The sequence below is a fragment of the Sceloporus occidentalis genome, unplaced genomic scaffold (assembly GCF_023333645.1).
Source record: "Sceloporus occidentalis isolate IW3139 unplaced genomic scaffold, rSceOcc1.0.p SCAF_16, whole genome shotgun sequence".
Lineage (NCBI taxonomy): Eukaryota > Metazoa > Chordata > Lepidosauria > Squamata > Phrynosomatidae > Sceloporus > Sceloporus occidentalis.
Genome location: NW_028316996.1, coordinates 14,559,035 through 14,571,884, shown reverse-complemented (window position 1 = coordinate 14,571,884; position 12,850 = coordinate 14,559,035). Strand labels below are relative to the sequence as shown.

At 36.5% G+C, this 12,850-nt stretch overlaps 1 protein-coding gene across 1 annotated transcript in view; it reads left to right on the top strand.

Moving 5' to 3' along the window:
• Window positions 1-10,612, top strand: part of LOC149303059 (DNA repair protein XRCC4-like) — a 62,369-nt gene extending 51,757 nt beyond the window's left edge. The window contains exon 6 of the mRNA XM_089481818.1: window positions 10,452-10,612. Coding sequence (XP_089337944.1) covers window positions 10,452-10,612 — 161 coding nt within the window. The remainder of the gene's footprint in view (window positions 1-10,451) is intronic.
• Window positions 10,613-12,850: the final 2,238 nt, after the last annotated feature.

The window sequence follows — 12,850 nt, the reverse complement described above, 5'->3', positions numbered from 1 at the left end:
AAATCCCAAGTTAACAAACACCAGCTACAAATGGTGATTTCCTCACTCGTTCTTAGCAAAACTTGAAACATCATTACATTTGATCACAGAGTTCGACGTACTGTATATATGGCCATGGCTTGTAAATATTTAGGCACCATTAAAACCATATGAGGAGGATTATGTAATCAGATTAACCATGTGAGTATCTTTCTCACCTCCACTGGTTGTGAAACCACTAGTGGAATCTACAAGACAGAGATAGCTCTGTGTATGTTTTTTATCATAGTCATATGAAAGATTTCTTATTGAGTTTCTTATGCAGTAGTCCTTATGCCCCCTTATGCTGCCTTTCATGTTTGTTTATTTATAAAGTGTTTTACCAGGAAGAATACATTTAGATACTTCTAAGGTTTTCAAGTATGTCCTGGGGAGCCAAGTCCAGAAATGGTGTTACATACAGAGTATGCAGAAATCAACCTAAACAATAGAAAAAAAACAATAATAGACATGAACAGAATGAATAGGAATTAGTAATCTAACAACAGGTACGTTCTGTTTGGGAGACATTTACTTTCAGTGATTTTAGGCTATTTGATGGCATCTGTGCGGCTATTCCACATATGTGGAGTTCTGAAGTAGAACGTGGCTCAAACCCATTCCTTTTTGAAATGGGGGACATCTATTAAGGGCTTGTGCTGGATATGAGATTGTAGGACTTGCACGGAGTGAGGGGGCTGCTCAGGTAGCAGGGGAGCCTTTCAGCAAAGTGGTTATACACTAAGCAAGCTAGGTGGAGAGTGCCCCTGAGCCAAGCATCTGGTATAGAAATCCAATCCTAGGATAAAGCTTTCAGGATGTATTTTCAATATGAAGACCAAAAGACAAGCTGGGATTTAGCCACATGCCGAGATACTTGTAGGAATTGACCAGGGTCAGGTTATAACTTGATTTGGTTTTGACATATATTTGAGGATTGTTTAATTTTTACAATATAACTAGAACAGCAGGGGCCTGGGGATGGATCGGCAAATGAAGGGAAGAACAGACACATATTGAGTACTGGCCAATAGGAAGGAGCAAAACCAGAAAGATTGAACACCGATTAGAAAGTTGGACAGTTGATAATACACGCACAGTTGCTCTTGGGAACATTTCTCCAAGGCTTTAGACAGTACAGGCATCAATGAAATAGGCCTGTTTGACACTTTGTCAACAGCACCATTTTTATGTACTTTATAGGGACAACTCTAACTATGTTGTGTTGCACTTTATTATTGTTATATTGCCCTCCGTTATAATGACTTATGTGGTTGCTTATTTAAAATTAGTGAGGTTTACATTTTAATTGCAAAACCAACCATATATAAGCGGTTTTCCATTTTTTAAACTTGTATGTATGCTTACAAAAAGGTGTCTGTCCGGTAGCAACGGTAGGAATAAGGATGACTATATTAAAGTTCAGTCTTGAGACTTTTCAGATGTGTTGCACTTAATCACAGCAGCACTCTTCGGCTTTATCTGATTCCCACTTAAAATTGCAAACTTTTTGGCAGAATTAATGTATTGTTCCTTCCAGCCTCCCCATATGTCATGGGTGCTGTCTGCTATCGTGAACGGAGGATGTCTGTGACTTGAATGAATTTTTAGGTTGGAGAATATCTACCAGCTCTTTTAAAACTTCAGAATTTGAACTTTTCATTCAGTAATAATTGACAGCAGCGGAAGGTTCCTTGGGTTCAATATTAAAATGTGGTGCGCATAGCATAAAGGTGACATATGAAATAAATACATATCGAAATATATATAAATAGTTTTCTTTATTGCTTTTTCTTTGGAGGATAGAAGGTTGTATAGTGCTTGGTAACAGCTGAGACTACCTGGAACTCCTTTCTTGAATATGTGATAGATGTCATGGTCCCTTTAAAAAAAAAAAAAAAAAAAAAAAAAAAAAAAAAAAGCCCTGGAAAGAGGTGCATTTGCCAGATCACACTCACTTAAGGTTTATACCTTAAGATACCTGCAATTGTCTTCCAACAGAAATGGTATGGTGTTTGGAGATATGAATTATGGAATAAACTGTTGAAAAAGGTGCAAGGCAGATTTCCTAGAGTAATCCTGGTACCATAATCATGCGAGAGAGATGTGGCTTCATTCACTGACCTAATTCTGCAATGTAAACCGCAAACCATGGGAAATTTCTTCTGCAAGAAAGGCTTCAAAAAATGTGTAGTTTGAATAGTAAGGTGGTGAGCGATAATGTTTTCCATTGAACACTAGGTTAGGCCTTCACAATGGGAGTCTGATTACTAAAGGGAAGTTTTGCAGGAGTCGTGGAGTAGTGGGTTCCTTCTGACCAAGGGAGTAGATGTCAAACTTGGCACCCCACTGACCCCCATGTAGTTAGGAAATATTGAGTCTAATGATGCAGTGTTATAAAAAAAGGCCAGGACCAGGGCCATATATTTTAATCTTCGTTTTAGTATTAATACCCAATGCCCCCTAGGGGTCACCCACGTTTTCAGAAATGTATACCCCCAAGGAGGACATCTCAATTGACGAGTCCCTTGCTTGATAGATTATTACATTATTTTGTATATCATATAATTTTCTTCTCTTACGTTCAGTTAGAGTGAGCCACAAGAGGAAAAGGGGGATATTTTTTTGCCCTGCAAATAATTTTTAAAAAAAACATAAAAAAAAGTAATACATCTGGATATTTCCGTGATCTGAAGATACAGCTGAACAAATTTTGTTAGATTTCACATAACCTGAAAAAATCCTAAACAACACAGAAGTGTTGGTGAAATAAGTGCAGCAAGTTATTTCTAAGGCTATCTCTTGTATTGATTGGTGGCCAAACATATCTTGGGTTGTCTGCTTTACAGAAATGTATATTTTTATGGGTATTTTTTTTATTTATTTGTTCACAATTAGAGTAGAAAACCCATCTTACCAAATGTAAAATTTCAACAGTTTTGATAACATAATGTACACCTAATAATATGTGCCCTATAACTGCTGACAAAGTATGGAAATTCTGTATAACTGGGGTATTTCTATAATCAAGACACATAGAGTGTTACATTTTGAGGATACATTTTGTTAATTCAATTAACCTCGTGAGGATTATGAGAAGAAAATATATGAAAGCGAAATATGATTGGCTAGTCTCTTCGCCCCGAAATCCAGGAATAAATCAGATTTCAATGTTATGTCTTTGGTAAATCCCATTCCTTCATAATTGCTTTTAAAATATGGCTTCTATTTACCCTTAACTTAATAGACTCAAATGCCTAATTAATTTAGGCATTGGAAACTGCAACTTTCCTGCAAACTCTTGTGAATACACCTTACGCGCTTAAATAAATGTGCACTACTTTTCACAAAAAATTAGTGAAAGTGCTAAGGTTTTATTACAAAATATATTTAAATATCACTACCTTCTTTTTTCTTTGCTGAATATGTTAAATTTGGATCCACTATACATATATTTATGTTTTTAGGATTTTTCTTCTGAGAGCAAAATTGTTTCTTACAGTATACCCTCCATGTATTGAAAAACTGTAAGGAGTATATTTAGAAAATCTAGATTCGCAGAAAAAACGAATTTCATATTTCAAAAGTATTACTTTCAAACTCACACAGTGTATACGCTGCACATGGCTTTTTCATTATCCGAAATATTGTGATACTGTGTACAGGAAGTTCTCCTGGCCTATGGAAGGCATTACCTGACTTACAATGCAACAATGAATGCATTATATAGTGTTAAAGTACTTTCTGACATGGGTCAGAGATAGAGGCCCCAATTATAAAGTCAGTGAAAGCTTAGAAGTTGTATTTTAGTTATCTGAAACCTATTATCCCCTAAAGTGGCTTTCCATAGTTTATTATTTATAGTATCTTGACAGATTGAATGGTAATGTTGGCATCTCGATTTTATTTCTTCTTGCCGGCCGCCTTGCCAAAGACTGACCCCTGTTGCTTTGTTTCATGCCTCAAATTTTCTGCATTTCTTTCCCATGTCTAATTGTAAAATATCTATAACAAGTTTGAGAGACTACGGAGCTAGATCACATTTTTGTCATACTGACTTTGGAAAAACGTATATGTACGGTATGTAAGCAAATCCCTCATATAATATAACAATGCTGTAAATGGGTTTCAAAACTAACTTTGTAAATAAATAAAGCTTCGTTTACAACACCCTTGAATCTAGTTCTACAAAAACACTATATAATGATCACACACACTATTTACATAGTATATACATTGTGTTTGTGTGTGTGTGTGTATATATATATATATATATATATATAATGTATATAATATGGCTTATGTTTACTACATAGAGGCTTTTGGTTATCTCCAAGAATATCAATATTATTTTACACAATTCTTTGATTATTTAGTCTTTTTCTGATTGGAACTAGAGACATTCTATCATCTTGTGGTCTTCTAGAACAGGATAGTGCAAATTTAATGTATGATCGATACTCAACGGGCCCTGTACTCACGCTTGTTGTTTTTCCCATAAAAAAAAAGAAAAAAACTTTAAAAGCTGCATAAGTTAGAAACTAGTTTGGAAAGGTGTAGAACTTTGCTTGTTGCCAGCTAAGAGTTAAATAGGTTTTTCCTTATTCCATGGTCTGTGGCTTGAGCACTAGTAACATACAAAATTGTAAAAGAACACACTGTGTAGATAGCCTATGTAACCATAGGACAGGGCACTGCAGGATGGGCAGGAGATAAGGTCAAAGGATAAATGTGTCAGCAAAAAGCAAGATATACTGTGGTTTAAACATAAAAGAAAGTCCTTGCTCTGTTTCCCTTTTGACAGTCTTAGTTTATTATGACACTTTTATAGCTTGACCCATAAGATGGAAAGTGTTGCATTTCTCAAGATATCTCGGGTTGCTCCAGCCATCAGAAACTCGACCTTATTAAAAGTGATCCCCAGCTGTGATGAGTGAAATTCAACTTGTTACAGCGCTTTGAGAATAGTAAATGCATACATAATTTACAGTGACTAGTAACTATGCCGAAGAATCGCAAAAGCATATATTTTCATATAAAGAAATGAAAATTGGGGAATACAGAGTCGTCGACCATTTTGCTTTTACTACTTCCTTGCACGTCGCTCCTCTTCTGCTTCCCCCCTCTGTGAAACCCTCCACTGGCTTCCGATTACCTTTAGAATTAAATTTAAGATCCTGGTACTGACATATAAGGCCATCCACAATACCGCTCCTCCGTACATTTCTGACCTCATTAGCAAATACTCTCCTACTCGATCCCTACGTTCCTCCCATGGGCTAAGGCTCTCCTCCTCACTCATCACCTCTTCCTTTTCCCGTCTACAAGATTTCACTCGAGCTGCCCCATATCTCTGGAATCTGCTCCCAAGGAACCTTCAGAATTCACCCTCCCTCCCGACATTCAAGAAACATCTAAAAACCCACTTCTTCAGAGAAGCATACCATCTTAGCTGCTAGAACATCCTTGTCATTGATACCCCCACAATACCTCTCACCCTTTCTCTATGCCTTATGTTTATCACCCCATTTTCCCTCTAGATTGTAAGCTTGCGAGCAGGGCTCTCTCCACCAAATGTATCGGTTTGTCTTAGTCTGTCAATTCTTGTCTTGTCATATCCCTTGAATTTATGTATTGTATTAAGCGCTGCGTAAACTGTTGGCGCTATATAAATAAAAGATAATAATAATAATAATAATACTGTTCGAAACTTCTGTTTGACTACCCAACGTTCAGTGTGTGATGAGTAATGGAGTAAATCCTCCGGACTTCTAGTTCATGCAAATACAATTGTAACACCTTAGACCCGTTAGATCACCGTAATCAATATTGCTCACTGTACAGTACAATCTATGCCTTCATGTCAATTGAAGTTGGGAAACCAAGGCAGAATTCATGTGGCACTATTATCAAAGGAAATCTTGACATTAATTTAAACAACATACCATATTGCAGTTTTTAGTTAGTTGCAACACAATATTTCCGAAGCTTTGGATACTGATCTTAATGTACTCAACTTTACTGCATGTATGTGTGTATATATGTATGTATATATATATATATATATATATATATATATATATATATATATATATATATATATATATATATATATAAATTGTGTAAACCCAAATTGCCTCACATAGCTGTAATCTCATAGATGTAAAGCCAGATAGATAGATAAAATGCGTGTTAAGAATACATAATTTTCTGAGCAAAAGAGACATTGAATGTCTTATCATATTGCTGTGCTAAAAACGTTCATGTTATCAGGCACTTTTTAATGACAAGTTTGCTTTTGGTAACCTTGTTGTTAAATGACGTTTCTGGTTTTAAAAAGAAAAATAATATTGAGACTGTCTGATCTGTGTGTATGTTTGTGTATGTCGATCTATCCTGTATACACACACAAGGACACCCTACCTATTCATTCCCCAACACTGACCAACAGATAACTGTGTTGGTGCTTACAAGCATTGCCATGTCCCAACACCCCCATCTTTGCCTTTCTCTGATACAAAACACATTTTTCTGTGATGTATAATCTTAATTGTTTATTTCATAATTACAGCATTATTAACAGGATTATGGGCTATGTTGGTTAAGGGCTGCTTTAAGAAATAGAAGATTTGAGAGGAGGTAGGGAGAGACTAATGTCCTTGTCTCTAAATCAATACTTGGAAGAGAATGGCAGGATACGTTGTTCTAAAACATAGTGGGTTTTTAACATGTGCTTTTATTTAAGTGCATGTTGTAAAAAATGTTTCCTTTTAAAATTGAAAAGATCCCAAGAAAGTCAAATTCAATAAATTAATCATTACGAAATATGAATATGTACGAATACTGTCCCCATGACACATATAAAGCAGGTCCATTGTTATGAATGAACATACATATTCAAAATAACGAAATATATAGCTTTTCCTGTGGATTTTGTGGTTGCTTGCAAAACGCCCTTTTAGTTATGCAGATACTCGGCTACACTTATTCATAAGGCATTTGTCGTTGGGTTGATGTTTTTCATTTTACAAAAGTAGGTGTTGGTTATGAAGAGTTGTGTCGGATCTGAATAATGAAGAATGAAATCAATGAAATGATTTCCCAGAATCCCGCATCGGTAACTAAGCATTACACAGGATGCGCTCGGCCCTTGTTGCAGGAGAAACTTGCCGTGCCTTGCCTGTATAAAATGGACAATTATTACAGTGAAGTCAAATCTTTTGACTCCTCTCCAAACTCATAGTTTAGAGCAAAGAACCCCAGTAACAAACCAGAATAGTATTTTCTGACTTTTGTAGAGATTTCTGGGAATTATCAAAAGGATGTCTCTACTCATTCAATACTCCTCATAGGTTAAAAACGCAAAGACCTGAAACGCTAGGGTTATTCAAAGATAGCTTTTAGAAAAATCCTAAATTACTCATGGAAGGTTTGCAACTGCATGTCATTCATTCAAATCCTGAAGCAGAAATACTGATACAAGTAATTATGCTGTAGATATAAATCTCCTTTTATGCCACTGTAAATTATGTATGGCTTACTGCCATTTCTAAAATCACCTAAAGATAGGCGTTTAGGCTGCATTGTGTTCAACGTTTCTACTATAACTGTAAACTTTGCTTCTATTTTAATACAAAACATCTGTGCGTTTCATTTGGTTTCCGTGTAAATCCTTAGAAGTGTTCTAACTGTTTATCAGCCATATGTTACACATTTGAAGTGATACGTATTAAAAAATACAACATTTTCTTTGTAACAAGTATTCCCTTTACAATGCTATTAAGTAGACATTTTATTGAATACCCTGAGAAACGCTAACAGACATCGCAGTCAGTACTACTTTGTATCAGAAGACTAAAGACAAGGTTCTTTTGTCGGCATCACATGAACGCCACTATAATTTAATTTATTGATGCCCACGTATAACGTGTATCCGTGATCTCTCCATCATGGAAATGACAACGATTAATTCTTACCACTTATCACCGCCCAAGAGATCAATGCATTTGTTTCAAGAATGCTGTTATCATTAAGGGGGAAAGATTAAACACAGCACAATGACAGTTTAGACAGTTAATGTGTGGGAGAGTGGTATGCTGGAAGGTTTCCTTTGATATGGAATCCCCCCCCATTTAACTGTTGCAGTACAACATTAAAGAAGAATGGTCACCTAAACCACTTATCACATCATTGAATTAATGCACCAAAACTAATTATAGCTTGATTTTTTTTCATTTCGTGTTGTTTCAGGTATGTTTGTTTTAAAAGTAAGAAAGTATTTTTAATGAACACAGGGGAGAGGTAACACAATGGGGAGAAATAATCTAAAGAGACAAATTACATTTATTTAACAGTAAAAAGTATGATTTGTTTGAGCATGAATTCAAGAACATTACATTTTCTATTCAGATAATATATAAAAAAGAAGGTACAAAAAGTTTGTGTATGTATGTGTATTTACTATATAAAATTAGTGCCCTCATATTTTGCAGAGCTGTACAATAGGATACTATATGACCAAAAGTACATAGATACCTGACCTATATGAGCTTGTTGGACATCTCATTCCATGGCGATCCATTTTGGGATGGCCTACCCTTTTGCGGCAATAACAGCCTACACTCTAGGAAGGCTTTTCAAAAGATTTTTTGAAAATGGCGTGCGTCTGTCGAAAACTGTGCGAATTCAGCCAAATTTGGGAGATCAGTTACTTATGTTGGATGAAAATGCCTGCTTTGGGCACTGGGACACAGTCATGCCGGTCCTATCTGGAGACTGAACAAAATGCTGGTTGTGCTCATACATTAGTGGCTGTTAGAGGACCCGCTGACCAAGTGAGGGGCTGAAAGAGTCACTTTAACTGATTATATGGTTTACCTAATGACTAATCCAACACAATGTTTGATGTACAGTTGTGTGAAAAAGAAAGTACACCCTCTTTGAGTTATACGGTTTTACATATAATAATTAACTGTTCCTTAGCAGGTCTAAAAATTAGTTAAATTAAACCTCAGATGAACAACACGTGACATATTACACTGTGTCATGATTTATTCAATAAAAATAAAGCCAAAATGGAGAAGTCATGTATGAAAAACTAATAGCTTGTAGAACCACCTTTAGCAGCAATAACTTAGCAATAGAAAGTAATCATTTTCTGTATGTCTCCCACATGGTTGTTGAGGAATTATGACCCACTCTTCTTTACAACATTTCTTCAGTTCATTAAAGTTTGCGGACATTTGTTTATGCACAGCTCTATTAAGGTCCCGCCACAGCATTTGAATTGGTGATCTGGACTTTGATTACAACACCTTGATTCTTTTTCTTTTCAGCCATTCTGTTGTAGATTTGCTGGTGTGCTTTGGATCATTGTCCTGTTGCATGACCCAATTCCGGCCAAGATTTAGCTGTTGGACAGATGGCCTCACTTTGGACTCTAGAATACTTTGGTATACCGAGGAGTTCATGGTCGACTCAATGACTGCAAGCTTCCCAGATCCCGTGAATGCAAAACAAGCCCAAATCATCACCCCTCCACCACTGTGCTTGACAGTTGGTATGAGGTGTTTGTGCTGATATGCTGTGTTTGGTTTTCGCCAAACATGGCACTGTGCAGTATGGCCAAATATCTCCAGATGGTCTCATTTGTCCAAAAGAACATTGTTCCAGAAGTCTTGTGGTTTGTTCAGATGCAATTTTGTAAACCTAAGCTGGGCTGCCATTGTTCTTCATAGAGAGAAGAGGTTTTCTCCTGACAACCCTTCCAAACAAATTACACTTGTTCTGTCTTTTTTTAATTGTACTGCCATGAACTTTAACATTTTATATGCTAACCAAGGCCTGTAGAATCTGAGATGTAACTCTTGGGTTATTTGCAATTTCTCTGAGCATTGCACATTTGACCTTTGGGGGAATTTGCTGGGACATCCACTCTTGAATGTTATCCACTTTTGAATAATCTTTCTCGCTGTAGAATGATGGACTTTAAATTGTTTGGAAATGGCCTTGTAACCCTTCCTAGATTGATCGCAGCAACAATTGCTTCTCTAAAATCATTGCTTATTTCTATGACTTATAACACACACCTGAATGCTCCAGACCAGCAAACTGCTAAAACTTCAGCTTTTATAGAGGTAGTCACAGTTGCTGATGATCGGTTAATCAAGGGAATTTAATTAGCAGCACCTGGCTTCTCCACTTTGACTTTATTTTTCTTGAAGAACTCATGACACAGTGTAATATGTAATGTGTTGTTCATCTGTGGCTGCAGTTACCTCATTTTTAGACCTGCTAAGGAACAGATGATTGTTATTATGTCCTGATATGTAAAACCATAGACTTCTCATGTACCTCCTTTTTCACACAACTGTGTTGGTAGTGTTTTGGCCCTTGCCCTTTTAACTACATTTTTTTTCTATTTTGTTTTGTAGCTCCAGCTACATCATCCAGGCGTCGCTCCCTTATCAGCAGTCCAGATGATTCTCCAGACATTGCACCAAGCAGAAAGCGGAGGCAACGGGGACAAAAAAGTTATTATACAGAAGTGAAAGCTAAAAACCCAAGGCCAGAAATTAAAGAGAAGAAGAGGTAATGGAATTATGCTTCAAAAATAAATACAATTGCTCATTTCTCTCCACTCTGAACGGGAAAGGGGTTAATGTTGTTTCGTCAGTGTCTATATAATTTGATATGTGCATTACTTACACTCCACAAAAGGCAAAGTAAAGTAGTCTAAAAGAATTTAGAAGTCCCTTTCTCACATGACCAAAATTATACTATTACAAGTCAAATGTGTATAATTCACTGGCAAAGCTGAAGCCTTTGGTTCGCAAATCACAATCAAAACTCTTATCATAAAATAAGACAAAATGTTTCCTGTCACCAGTTGTGTGTTTCCAGTTGTGTCACCAGTTTGTTTCTGCAAATGTCAGTATTTAAGTCAATGAATAATCAAAATTCAGATTCTGTTTCTACTGAAAATGATCTGGACAAACACGTATATTACTGGTAAATGAAAATGAGCAGTAACATACTTTTTTTAAGAAGTGTGCTAACAATCCATCTTTTCCTAGAATAAATATTACTCACAGAAGTAGTTATAACATGACTTCTGATAGGCTAAAAGCAGAACTTTCCATAAAGGATATGGAGAATTTGATCAAAATGGCCACTTAGTAGTTCCACTGGAGGTGTGATTAAATATTATAACCTGGTTAAGCCCAGTTTTTAATCATACACTCGCCACTAATGGGCATGCTTTGGATAATTTTGTCAAAAAAATAAATTCATAAATCATTTGTTAAGGGTATGCACACCTATAGGTAAGTGCTGTGTAATTCCCATCTTAATTACATTTTGATAACTGTTATCAAAATGTAATTTTGTCTTGAATATATTCTTTTGTTCTTTATGCTGCTTCTGCTAGAATATTTAGTCTGCAGACATCCTTTCAAATCCAAACAATTGTCAATGAGCCGTTCCACTGTTTGCTTTGGATGGGAGGGTTAAAGGAAATTTACTTAGTTTGGATATATAGATTTAGGATAAGAACATAAAAGTCAAAGTTAAAGAACATAAAGTTTGTTTTTTCTTGTTGTGGATGTGCAGGAACCAATGCTAAGCCAGCTACGTCCAAAAAACATGACATAACATGGGACATGAGGTGATTCCAAAATCAGAACAAATACCTAAATATATTTATATTTTCTTACTTAATTATGGTTTATTTAAATATGTATGTTTGGGTTTTTTTTTTTTGTTTTTTTTTTAAAAAGCCCCATATAAGAGAGGAAATTATCTTTGAAAACAATATAGCAAAAGTGCAAAAATAAAATGCTCTTCGTTCTTAAGGGGCTAATATATACTGTATTTGCCCGATTATATTCAAGGCCGTCTTATAATCAGACCTCTGACTACAAGACTAAGATCCAGATCCCCGCAGTGCTGAAGGAGACCTGGATCCTCCTCTCTGGCAGTGGGTGGACGTTTGCACAATGCGCGTAGACAACCTCCGCTGCTGCTGCCGGTGCTTCTATGATGGAGCACCGGCGTGACATGACCTTCTGGTGCTCCACCATAGAAGCCCCGATGGAAGTACCGGCCGGCAGCAGAGGGTGTCTGCGCGCATCGCACAGACATTTACCAGCTGCCCTCACTTGACACCAGGGAGTTTGGACAACTCTAGGGATGCATTGTTAAGTCGGGGGGGGGCATATGGGGGAAAAAAAGGCATATCTGGGGGAGTCAGAGTGGTGAATAGGGAGTATAAGGCATATCAGGGGCAGAGTGTCATATAGGGGGGTATAAGGCACATCTGGGGGGGCAGAGTGGCATATAGGGGGTTATAATGCATATCTGGGGGGCAGAATAGCAAGCTGTGGGGCAGGTTGGCAAATAAAAGGAAATAAAAACAAAAAATGCATTTTTTCTCAATCATAGTTTTTATTAAATATGAAAAAATAGTTTACATGTGAATGAATATTTATCAGTAAAATGTTTTCCTATAGGGTAGTCTTATATTCAGCCATTTTTTTTTTCAAATTAATATTCAGGTTCGTCTTATAATCAGGGTCGTCCTCTGATTGAGCCAATACGGTACTTTAAAATGTGTCTAAGAAGCTGACAGATCATTGATCCATGCCTCTTATCACTTGTATTCCCGCACGTGTGTTGTGTGCTCTATTATAGCTATCATTCATGTTAGAACCTCAAAGTTGTGTTTGTGTTTTTATTTTTTGTGTTTGGGAAACTATCTAATTCCGGATCTGTAGAGATCATGTCTAAATAGTCTCCATTTGCTACTGTTAAATCTCAGGCTTTACAAAGTCAC